The sequence below is a fragment of the Eschrichtius robustus genome, chromosome 7, assembly GCF_028021215.1.
Source record: "Eschrichtius robustus isolate mEscRob2 chromosome 7, mEscRob2.pri, whole genome shotgun sequence".
NCBI lineage: Eukaryota > Metazoa > Chordata > Mammalia > Artiodactyla > Eschrichtiidae > Eschrichtius > Eschrichtius robustus.
In genome coordinates this window covers 9,700,729-9,713,862 of record NC_090830.1, presented here as the reverse complement: position 1 = coordinate 9,713,862, position 13,134 = coordinate 9,700,729, and the positions used below count along the sequence as shown (strand labels likewise).

The following is a 13,134-nucleotide window of genomic DNA, read 5'->3' as shown; positions in this document are numbered from 1 at the left end:
TTCAGAAATACAAAGCCTTCATCAGGCGTCCTGTGATGTGACTGAACTCTTGCAGAATCCCAGAAGTTACCGTGGCAGCGTCGTTTTTTGATTATGTCGTCAAATTTTAGACGTAACTTTGCCTTGACTTTATTATTCATAGTGTCTCCTGTATAAGGGCTAGCAAAGGCTTTTTAAAGACAGGATTGTGATTTTTATAGGAGGGGTCACATTTTAGATTGTCAAAGTACCGTTTAGATGACCCCCTATGGCAAACAAGCTAATAAACTACCACTGGCAGAATAAAATACTAGCTTAGATTTAGTTAATGACTTTCAAACACAAAACTCAAAAATCAATGTCAGGTTTTTAGTCAACCGTTTCTAGCCAGGGGTCATTTAACTGACTTTGGAAATTGATAGCTTCGTGAATGGGGGCACAGATGACCCATCTGCACAGAATTGCAAGCCCTGAGTCACATGGGGACTCCAGCACTCCCGCCTAGAAGATGCTGGGTCTTGAGGAAGTGCTCACCGCCCAGACCCACTGCCCACAGCAGCGCTGTCTGCCAGCCGCCATCCCTCTGAGGTGGTTTTGTTGTCCTCAAGCCAGGGGCCGGGCGCTGGGCTCATAAGATGACAGGGTCCTTGGAGCTGAGCAGCGGCGTTCAGAGATTTAACCAAATAAGCCATCTGACTTTCTTGTTCTTCCAAACCTAGGCCTTAGGCAAATGGCTCATATTTTCAGGCATCTCCAGATCAAGTCCCAGGTTTGGAAGCACCTCTATGAAGATAATTTGAAGTTTGGGATGGGTGTGGCGTGAGGTGAGGTTTGCAGTTGGGTTTAAGGTCTGAGGGTGGAGGAGAAGCTCGGAGGAGACGGCAGTGCCTCTGAGCTCGAAGCTTTAGCAGGTCCGAACACAGCCCGTGTTCTGGGAGGGGGCTGGGGTCCTGGGCCCGGAACGGGTGCCCCCCCTCATGGCTCCTGCTCTTCCAGGGCTCCTCCGTGTGTCAGGTGACCGCCGTCGGTGTGACCGTCATCCTGCTCTACGCCTCCCGAGCCTGCTACAACCTGTTCATCCTGTCGTTTTCTCAGAGCAAGAATGTCCATTCCTTTGATTACGACTGGTACAATGTGTCAGACCAGGTGAGTGGGCGCCGACGGGGGCCACCTGATCGGCGGCTCTTTGCAGCATCCCATGTGGCAGAGAGGTGTAAGCTCCTTGATTCTGCTGCCAAATAGCTGGGTGACCTTGAGAGTCACTTACCTGGGTGGTGTCTGCACCCTCACCTGTACAGTGGGATCATAGTTCCTGCCTTGTTCCAGCTCACATGTCTTCTGAGAAAACTAGGAAGCGCACACACACACACACACACACACACTTCTTTCTACTTTCTGGGGCTTTTGTCAAGCAGTACTTAAATTTTTTAAGTGCTTTCATATAAATGTAATATGATGTTATTAAAGGGTGAAATTTGCAAAGGTAAAAACAAATTGTATCCAGGTTTCAGAAAATACATAAAATTATGAAGTTTTTTTTAATGGAGCGTGTAAACTAACAGCATTTGAGGAAATTTAGACAAAAGTGACCAAGAATATTAAGGTGTTAGTAAGAGCCCATTTTATATCTCAATATGAAACTCTTTTTTATAATGTATTCTAGAAATTCATAAATTATAAAACAAATGAACAAAGGTAGTGAAATATAATCTGGCATCCATGTTCACAAAAGCTCAAAATAAAAAAGAATGAGAATTAGTGTTCTCTCATTTGAGAAATATCGATTCTTTGTCTCCAGCCCTGGGCAAAGTGCTGGGGACACAAAAAAGAACAGACCTAAGCCTCCCAGTAGGAGTTTGTGTCTGCTGAGGAAAAGAGCCACACAGATAAGCCATTACAATAAAGAAATAGAAACATCTATAGTAGGAGTCTATTGGATTGAATGGCAAACGCTCCTGAGATTTTCCTGGAAAAACACTGAATACCCAACTCTAGACAAATCCACTTCTAAAATCCCAGCAGTGCTCAAACCTTGCAGTGAATTGCACTGAATTAAGACTGGAGGAAAGAATAAAATGACCATGATAAGTTAAAACTGTGAGGACAGGATGAAATCCAGAAGAGGCACATGCAAGATGTTATAATTAGAAAGGATAAAAACCACCACAATAACCACCGCCGCCCGTCACCCAAACGAACAGCACAAATATAGGATGGGGGGAAGGTGGGCAAAGCACTGCTGAAGCTGTGTCCTGTTGTGAGAAATCAAATACATAAAGATCTAAACGTTCAACAATGATAAATTAGAAACTTATTCATAATACATAGAGGATTTTTATTGTGGTAAAATATACAATACAGTCGACCGTTTTAATCATTTGTAAGTGTCCAGTTCAGAGGCATTCAGTACATTGACACTGTTGTGCAGCCATCACCACCATCCATCTCCAGAACTTCTTCATCTTCCCAAAATGAGACTCTGTCCCCATTAAACAACAGAGATCTGGTTTTAAAACAAAATAATTATTTCAACGTTTCTTTCAATTAAGAGCTTATAATTAATAATGAACTTAAAATATCACAATTTTAAAAATTCTGTTGTTTTGGGTATATCTATTTATTTATACATATCTAGGTCTATGTGTTGCAACCAAAATAATCTAGGAGCAAGCAAAACAGACGGCCCCAAGTTGCGGGTTATTTATGTAGAATGGAAGAAGCACACACAACACACTTTTGAGACATGTAAGTAGAATTTGAGATGCAGAGTGTGAGAGTAATCTTTCCGAAGCAGAGCATGATTGGTTTCGGTTACTGTACTTTACACACGATGTAGTAGAGAAGGCAAAAGGATTCCGTTCAGGGGATCGGCCCTTTATGGTTTGATGTTGGCGCAGTCTTCCTTTGAAATGACGGCCTTTCTGATCGACTTGCCCAGAAACAACCTCACACACCTTCCGTCTGCCCTACAGAGAGGAGAGCTCTGCTACACCACATCCGCTCAGCCGTCTCACTGGTCCGGCAGGTAAACATCCTGGACTCAGAGAATTTTTTTCTAGGCAATCTAGCCTGCAGTAAAGCTTTAAAGGGTAAATCATAGGATGTGGTTAATGTGAAGAGAAGTTTAAAAGCTGACACATTTATCCCAAGGAAGAGCCCAAGGGTAACACATATTCCACTGCTCTCGAGAATCGGGAGAAGGCAACACAACATTCTCATTACTCAGTTGTTGAAGAAAAGGAAATCAGCTTAGAGACTTAATTTGGATGTAAGGGAGATTCTTGGAGGGTGAAGGAATAAAACATCAGAGGTTGGCAGTGTCTGTCTTTGAATATTTTGAAGAAGATAATTATCTATCCTGTCTGGTTTAAATAACTCCCCACCTGAGGCCTGGACCATTAGTAGTATCTGATTTCAACATGCACATTTTTTGGGGAAAGAATTACACTGTATTAGATTTAGTCTCTGTCATGTTAGAAAGAATCGAATCAAACTTATTTCCTCTGCCCTCAACCTAGTGACTATCTTATTTTCTTCTCTTTTCAACAGGCAGATTTGAAGAATCAGCTGGGAGATGCCGGATACATAGTATTCGGAGTGGTCCTCTTTGTGTGGGAACTCTTACCTACCACCTTAGTAGTCTACTTCTTTCGAGTTAGAAATTCTGCGAAGGACCTTGTAAGTAAACCACTTTGTATTTGCAGAAAACATCTCCTAATTCTAATCACAAAGCATACAGTTGGAATTTTTTCTTAGATTTTTCAACAGAGAGCCTCTTCCATCCTATTCTGATATGAAAAGTTCCTTGTCTATTTAATTGAGACTTTCTTTTCCCTTAAGTATCTTTTGAGGGCAATTTGTTTTTCAGTTTAGCTTTATTTTACAAAAAAAAAAAAAAAATTTAAGTTGCATCTTGAGGCCTGGAGACAGTGATGAACTTTGTTTTCTAATGAAACAGCCAACTCACTGGGATTTGAGCCTTGACTTGCTGTGAACCAAAGATAGAAGCTTTATTTTAGCAAAGGGAAATAGAGAATGGTAATTCAGCTCTTCACCCCTGTGTTGTGCTGGATGGTGATTAGGGGGTGGAGTGATAGGGAGACACAACCTTATTGTGAAGAATGCTAAAGTCACTCCCCCAGTTTGGTCATGTTTCTGCTCAACCAGCTTCATATAAACGTCTTTATGGGGGCGGGACAGAAAATGCCAAACCCGGTAGAGTGAAGAGGCTCCTGGAAGCTTTGCTCCCTGAATTATTCCACCCATAGGAACTAGTGGTAGGATTTGGAATCACTCATCTGTGAAGCCCACAGAAAAGTATAGTGAATGGTTTTTGGCCAATGTAAGCAGTGTGGGTGGCAGGGAAAGCACAGATACAGTAACCAACCTGTTTTCTGTTTTATCTTGTTTTTTGTTTTGTTTTGTTTTGTTTTCTTATTCATCTCTGGATAGTCACTAGTGAGCCAGGAATAGGAAAAAAAAAACCCAGAAAGTAATACTGGAGCAGGGTGGGTAGTGGAGAAGCACAGCCTGACCAATGGGCCCTTGAAGACAGAGTGTGTGGGCACTGTTTTCTAGATCTGAGAGTCAGTTTCCTCGCCTATTTATTGTTTTTAGCTTCAGGACAGCAGTTCTGTGCTCTGTTTGACCTTTACTGGCATTGGGAACACCTGGAGGCTTCTGTAAAGTCAGACCCAAATGCTTCCCCATCAGTGGCAGAGAAACATGGGGAAGGTGGGCAGGGGACTCCAGGCTAGAGTCTAGTGCCTTGTTTTCTTTCCTTCTCTGAAGACAGACAGTTGAAGCTTTCTGGAAAGAGCCTCTTAACAAGTATCCCTGAGCTCACTGTGCTTCTCCTCGGCTCCATGGGCCTTCTCACCACTTCCTAGTGTGACAGAGGCTTAGGAACTACACTCCCTAAACCCAAGGCAGCCTGAAGGAGAGAGTGCACATCTGAGTCCTAAGGGGTGAAAGACCGTTGTTCAAAGTACTATTTTTTTTTTCTCTTGATATTTAATGTTCTTTCCATCACATCTCTGTTGATTAAAATGAAAGAAAGAAAAAAAAAAGAAATAGTATAAAGAATCATCCTGGTTGAGTTTCAAAGTACTATTTTATTAAGTGAATACAGAATAATAGGGATGGTCTCATTTGTACTCTTAGGTCTCATTGTCCAGGGAAACATGTCAGCCTTAACACACTCTCTGTGTATGTATATAGAGTTACTTGGCTATTGTGTTTGAATATATTTACTGTTTAGGGTATTATCTAGAGCAGTGGTTCCCAAACTTTTTGGCGTCAGGACACTTTACACTGATACATTATTATTTGTTGTTTTGTTTGTTTTTATTGAGGTATAATTGATATAGCATTATATTCGTTTTAGGTTTACAGTGTAACGATTTGATATTTATATACATTGCAAAATGATCACCACAATACGTCCAACTAATGTGTCACCACACATAGCTTATCAGTTTTTTTTCTTGCAGTAGGAACTTTCAAGATCCAGTCTTATAACTAATTTCAAATATGCAATACAGTATTAACTATAGTCACCATGTTGTACATGAATCCCCATGACTTATTCATTTTATAACTGGAAGTTTGTATCTTTCGACTTTCTTCACCCATTTCACCCACCCCCCACCTCCCACCTCAGGCAACCACCAGTCTGTTCTCTATATTTGTGAGCTTGGGATTTGTTTGATTTTAGATTCCACATATAAGTGAGATCATATGGTATTTACCTTTTTCTTTTTGTCTTTTTCTAATTGACTTATTTCACAACATAATGCCCTCAAGGTCCAGCCATATTTTTGCAAATGGCGAGATTTCATTCTTTTTTCTTTTTTTAAAATTTTCTTGAAGTATAGTTGATTTACAATGTTGTGTTAATTTCTGCTGTACAGCAGTGACTCAGTTATACATATATGTATTCTTTTTCATATTCTTTTCCATTATGGTTTATCAGGAGATTTCATTCTTTTTATGGCTGAATATTTTCTAGTGTGTGTGTATCACATTTTCTTTATCCATTCATGCATTGGTGGACACTTGGGTTGTTCCCACATCTTGGCTATTGTAAATAATGCTGCAGTGAACGTGGGGGTATATGTATCTTTTTGAATTAGTGTTTTCGTTTTCTTCAGATAAATATGCAGAAGAGAAATTGCTGGATCGTGGTAGTTGTTTTTAATTTTTTGAGGAACCTCCATAGTGGCTGCACCAATTTACATTCCCACCAGCAGTGCACATGGATTCAAGGATTCCCTTTCCTCCGCATCCTCGCCAACACTTTTTTTTTTTTTTTTTTTGATTATAGCCATTCTGACAGGGATGCAGTGATACTGATTGTGGTTTTGATTTTTATTTCCCTGATCATTAATGACATTGAGCATCTTTTCATGTAACCAGTTGGCCATCTTCTTTGGAAAAATGTTCAGATCCTCTGCCCATTTTAAAATCAGATTGTGGTGTTTTTTTTGTTTTTGTTTTCTGTTTTGCTGTTGAGTTGTATGAGTTCTTTACATATTTTGTATATCAACCCCTTACCAGATCTAGGATTTGCCAATATTTTCTACCATTCAGTAGGTTGCCTTTTCATTTTGTTGATGGTGTCCTCTGGTGTGAAGAAGCTTTTTAGTTTCATGTAGTCTCACTTGTATATTTTTGCTTTTGTTTCCTTTGCTTTTGGAGTCAGATCCAAAAATCGTCAAGACTGATGTCAAGGACGTTATTGCCTGTGTTTTTTCTAGGAGTTTTATGGTTTCAAGTCTTTCATCCCTTTTTTTAAAAAATATTTATTTATTTATTTATTTATTTTTGGCTTTGTTGGGTCTTCATTGCTGCGTGTGGGCTTTCTCTAGTTGCGGTGAGCGGGGGCTACTCTTCGTTGCGGTGCACAGGCTTCTCATTGCAGTGGCTTCTCTTGTTGTGGAGCACGGGCTCTAGGCGCATGGGCTTCAGTAGTTGTGGCGCGCAGGCTCTAGAGCGCAGGCTCAGTAGTTGCGGCGCACGGGCTTAGTTGCTCCACGGCATGTGGGATCTTCCCGGACCAGGGCTCAAACCCATGTCCCCTGCATTGGCAGGAGGATTCTTAACCACTGTGCCACCAGAGAAGTCCCTTTCATCCCTCTTGAGTTAATTTTGGTGCATGGTGTAAGATAGTGGTCCAGTTTTCCCAGCACCATTTATTTAAGAGACTGTCCTTTCCCCATTGTATGTTCTTGGCTGCTTTGTTGTAAATTAATTGACCATATATTCTTAGGTTTCTTTCTGGGCTCTCTGTACTGTTCTATTGATCTGTTTCTATGCCAATATCTTACTGTTTTGATATACCTTCATAATATAGTTTGAAATCAGGGGACATGATGCTGCCGGCTTTGTTCTTTTTGCTCAAGGTTGCTTTGGCTATTTGGGGTTACACTGATAAATTATTGAGGACTCCAGAAAGTTTGTTTGGAGGTGTGTATGTGTGTGAGAAAAACTTTAAATGCTCATTTATTAATTCATTGTAAATAATAAACCCATAGCATGTTACCATAAAATTTTTTTATGAAAAAGAACTATATTTTCCAGAACAAATTAGTGAGAAGAGTAGCATTGTTTTAAAATTCTGTGACTCTTCTTAATGTCTGGGTTAATAGAAGACAGCTGGATTCTCATATCTGCTTCTGCATTCAGTCTGTAGTGATATGTTGTTTTGGTCGAAGTATATGAAGAAGATCCAGCTTCGCAGAGATACATAGTTGCAAAAATGAGTATTTTAATAGCTTTTTTATTAGCATAATTGTGAATATTCTTTAATATACACTCAAACTCAACAAGTTGTGATTTCTTAAAACTTAGCTGCAATATGGAATCTAAAACCATATCACTGAACTTTTCAGGTTGTGTTATTAACATCCATTGGTTTACCTTGCACTTTGAATGGATCTTTTACCCATGCATGGTTTTGTATTTAATACCATGCATTGGTCATTTGGAAAATTCTGGTTTATTGAGTTATACAGATCTTCCAAAAGTTAAGTTTTTATTATACAATATCAAAAAATATATCTCTCATTCATTAATATTACCACTGATCATCAGAAAAATCTTTAAATATTGGGAAGCTGCCAAGCTCATGGTGGGGAATACAAGTTTTCCAAAGCTTTAATTTTTGCTTCAGTGCTCAAATTTGATCAGTGACAAAGTGACAACAAATACTGTCATATGTTTTCCTTGAATTGACAGCTTAGTTCATTCACTTTTTTTTGAATTTTATAATTTTTCCTTTTTTTAAATTTATTTATTTATTTATTTATTTGTGGCTGTGTTGGGTCTTCGTTTCTGTGCGAGGGCTTTCTCTAGTTGTGGCAAGCGGGGGCCACTCTTCATTGCGGTGCGCTGGCCTCTCACTATCGCGGCCTCTCTTGTTGCAGAGCACAGGCTCCAGACGCGCAGGCTCAGCAATTGTGGCTCACGGGTCCAGCTGCTCCGCGGCATGTGGGATCTTCCCAGACCAGGGCTCGAACCCATGTCCCCTGCATTGGCAGGCAGACTCTCAACCACTGCGCCACCAGGGAAGCCCGTTCATTCACTTTTGAGACAATGTCTGCCAGATGCCCACGTCTGAAAAATCATGGTTGTCATGAGTTTTCAAGTTGCATGAAAAAAGTAGCTACAGCTCAGAGTTGTACAGGTTCTTTTCCTTACAATAAAATTGGTCAGTTTTTCCTGCTTCGTTAAAACCTTCTTAAGTGAACCTTTTTCTAACTGTGATTGTGTAGTGGGGGAAGAACCTGGTAACTACTAGCGCAGTTGGTGCCACTGCTTTGAAATCTGCTAAAGCACCAGCACTTTTACTGCTTTTGCGCCATTGGTGCCAATGTGAACACAATGGAAAAGGCAAATAGAATCTTAATATGCTAATTATGTAAATAGGTATGACCTTGTCAATCCTTGAAAGCATCTGGGGGGGGGGGCCTCCAGCAGTCCGTGGACCACACTGATAACTGCTCATCTACAGTAGCATGTTAGTGAATTAAAATGATTCTTTATGCCTTAAAGGACATTATCTCCTAATTCATCCTGAGGGAGTGAATTCATGATACAAAATCATAAATAGAAAACTCTTTCCCATTTTTATATCATGCTCAGGAAGTTAAGTCTCATTAGCAGGTAATCTGAGTGTCAGATCTGGCTTGGTGAAGCACCAGTGTTCATAAAATACCCTTGGGCAAGACAACCAGGGTTAATGCCATTATTACATACAGAACTTGCTAAAAATAGCTAACAGTTATATAGCATTTATAGATGCTAGGCACTGTTCTAAGCACTTTAAATATATTAAATTCTTTAATCCTCACAATAGCTCTGTAAGGTAAAATCTAGTATTATACTCATTTTGAGATGAGGAAACTCAGGCTCAAGATCCCCACGGCTAGTAGGAGGCAGAGCTTGGATTCAAACCAAGGCAGCCTGGCTCCTAAGTCCATGATTTTATTTTATTTATTTTTCTTTTGTTTCTTTTTGTGACTTGTTTATTTCACTTAGCATACGAAGTCCATGATTTTAATTCTGTGCTGCACTGTGGCTTTACTTGGCATAATAACGTTTGGAGAAGAAATTAAATTCCTAATGACTCAATAATAATCCTATTACTGTCTGTAACTTCTGTAATTGCTTGGAGGAAAAGGTCAAATATTCTTTTGGGGGGAGATTTATAATTTAACTCATACTCATTGACTTTAAAAGGGCACATACTGTAGGTGGGGCATTTTTAAAAAATGTTAACTACCATTTGTATCCAAAATACAGTTGGTATAAACAAGCCTCCACACTTGGCGTCACTAGAGCTGGTGTAACAGGATACTCGAGGTGTGGCTCTTTGCCATCCACGTCAGAATCCCGAGGGGTGCTTGGTGTAAGTACTGATGCTTGGGCCGTGTTCTGGACCCAGTTCAGAATCTCTGGGATAGGTTCTGGGAATCCACAGTTTAAATAATTTAATAAGTACCCAAGTGATTTGAATGCACTGTAAAGTTTGAGAATCTCTCTCCATTTCATATATATATATATATATATATTTTTTTTTAATAGCTTTATTGAGATATAATTCCCATACCAAACAATTCACCCATTTCACTTGTATAATTCAGTGGTTTTTGGTATATTCAGGTATGTGCAATCATCACCACAGTTTTTAGAACATTTTTATCACCTCAGAAGGAAACTCCGTACTCTTTATCTGTCACTCCCCATCCCCCTGCCCCCAAGCGACTACTAATCTACTTTCTGTGAATATAGATTTCCCTATTCTGGACTTTGATATGAATGGGATCATACAGTATGCCATTTTCTGTCACTGGCTTCTTCTACTTAGCATAATGTTTTCAAGGTTCATCCAAATTGTAGTATGTATTAGTACTTTGTTCCTTTTTATGGCCAATTAATATTTCTTTGTATGGATGTGCCACATCTTATTTATCCATCCACTGATGGATATTCGGGTTGTTTACGTCTTTTGGCTACTTATGAATAATGCTGCTGTGAACATTCATGTACAAGTTTCTGTACATATGTCTTCATGTCTCTTGGGTATACATCTAGGAGTGCAGTTGCTGGGTCACTTGGTCACTCTAGGTTTAACTTTTTGAGAAACTGCCAGACCGCTTCCCACGGAGAGTGCACCGCTTCGCATTCCCAGTAGCCATCCTCCCCCAGCACTTGCTGTTATCTAACTCTTTGAGTCAAGATGCCCTGATAGAGATCTCATTGTGGCTTCTTTTTTTTTCATTGTGGCTTTTGATTTGTATCTCTGTGATGACTAATGATGTCAAGCATTTATGTACTTACCGGCCATTTGTATATCTTGCTTGGAAAAATGTCTATTCAGATCTTTTGCCCACTTTTAAAAAATTTTTAAATTATTCTTCATTGGCTGCACTGCGTGGCTGGCGGGATCTTAGTTCCCCAACCAGGGATTGAACCTGGGTGCTTAGCAGTGAGCGCAGTCCTAACCAGTGGACCACCAGGGAATTCCCTGCCCACTTTTAAATTGTCTATTATTTACTATTGAGTTGTAAGAGTCCTTTATATATTTTCGATATCAGTCCCTTGTAAAGATATATGATTTGCAAATATTTTCTCATTCTGTGGCTGTCTTTTCACTTGATGGTATCTTTTGACAGAAAAACGTTTTTAATTTTGAAGTCCAGTTTATCTGTTTTTTTGGTTTGTCGCTCATGTTTTTGGTGTCATATCTAAGAATCCTTTGCTAAATTGTAGGTCATGAAGATTTGCCCCTATATTTTCTTCTAAGAGTTTTATAATTTTTACTTTTTCGTTTAGGTCTTTGATCCATTTTGAGTTACTTTTTGTATATGTGTGAGGTAAGGGTCCAACTTCATTCTTTGTATAGACATTCTTGAACTGCTATAAATAGTAAATTTGAAGGTGTCCCACCTTATATAAGTTCCGCTTTGCTTCCTATGTTTGGCTAGATGAGTCTTAGAAAAGCAGAAATTCACATATAGATACCCATCCTATAATAACCTTTTTTCATACTCTATTGGTTAACTTTTAAATAGACCACTAGGGACTTCCGTGGTGGTCCAGTGGTTAAGACTCCATGCTTCCACTGAAGGGAGTGTGGGTTCAGTTCCTGATCGGGGAACTAAGATCCCACATGCTGCACCGTGTGGCCAAAAAAAAAAAAAAAAAAAAAAAAGACCACTAATGATATGTACAAAGATGTCAAACAAACGTGGGATTTTATGCCAGGTTGAATCCACAAAGGCGGAATCCGCATATACAGAGGACTGACTGTACTATATCATTTTATATAAGGGACTTGAGCATCCTCGGATTTTGGTATCTGTTGGGGGGGGGGGGGTCCTAGAACCAATCCCCTGTGGACAACTGTAATTTTTTTTGAGAGGTGAACTCAGCTTGGGGACAGAAACAGGAGAAGCAGATTATAGAAACTGGATAAGAAACTCTCTCAAAATTTCATCATTTCATTATTTTAATTTGTTGTGAATGCCCACATCATTATACAGGTTTATATCTAATTTGGGACTGTCTAGTTTGGCCGATTTGGGTATTGTCTGGTTTTTCTATGAGATTAAAACGGTGATAATTCACTGCTGCAAGCAGAACTCTGAAAGAAGATTTTGTCCGTACTGATAAGAGAAAAAGTTAATACCGCTTAAATAAAAAAGTAACTGAAATGAACACTCCAGCTGAACAAATGCCTCCATCCAGGTGAACAGAGCATCTTTAGTCTCCTGCAAGAAAGAGATGTTATTTCTCTTTGCCTCGTGCAAGGCACAGTGTCTGAAAATACACTGAACCATTACACTGTCTTTCTAGACCAACCCTGGAATGGTCCCCAGCCATGGATTTGGTCCCAGATCTTATTTCTTTGACAACCCTCGAAGATATGACAGTGACGATGACCTTGCCTGGAACATTGCCCCTCAGGGACTTCAGGGAAGGTAAGACCCTAGTTCATGCTGGAGGGGCGTGGTTAGGAGGCTGAGGGCCAAGCCAATGAAATGGATTCAGACTAAACGGAAATGCCTACATAAAACCCCAGAGCTGGACGTAGGGTGAGGCCAACAGAAAAAGGAGGGGAAGCATCTGAGTAGTAAGACTAACTGCAGCCAGAGTCGAGACCCACCTCCTGAGATCGTGCACTTCGCGACCTCTGCCAAGGCCACGGTCGTGGTCTGCAAACAGGAGGTGGGGTAGCTACTGGATTCCCTTCCCACTCCTCAGCCCAGGGACGCTTCAGCCACACTCCACTGCTCAGCGATCAGCCTGTCCCCTCTTTCAGCCTGTGAATCTGGGACTTCAAGGCCAGCAGGGGCGAGGGGAGCAGAAAGGGCTGACCTAGTGCTTGCCAAGCTCCTCTCTTCACTCTGCTGTCCTCCCAGGACCCCGGGACTGTTCCTGTGAAAGGGCAGCTTCAGGCTGAGTGGTTTTTAGAAGTGAAAGCTTCTCTTATGTAATCCTTTGTGAATTTTAAGACCTACCGTTAACATATTAAGGTAAATTCTTTTTCCCCCTGGGGCAAAATGATAAAGATATGCTTGCTTTTCTGCTCTTTATTACTACAGTAAAATCCTTAGAAAACCTTAAAAGAGGTCTGAAAGGAGTCCTTGT

At 40.3% G+C, this 13,134-nt stretch overlaps 1 protein-coding gene across 1 annotated transcript in view; it reads left to right on the top strand.

Moving 5' to 3' along the window:
* Nucleotides 1-13,134, top strand: part of GPR137B (G protein-coupled receptor 137B) — a 47,074-nt gene that overhangs the window by 30,246 nt on the left and 3,694 nt on the right. The window contains exons 4-6 of the mRNA XM_068547565.1: nt 976-1,125; nt 3,529-3,657; nt 12,340-12,464. Of these exons, the coding sequence (XP_068403666.1) occupies nt 976-1,125; nt 3,529-3,657; nt 12,340-12,464 (404 nt within the window). The remainder of the gene's footprint in view (nt 1-975; nt 1,126-3,528; nt 3,658-12,339; nt 12,465-13,134) is intronic.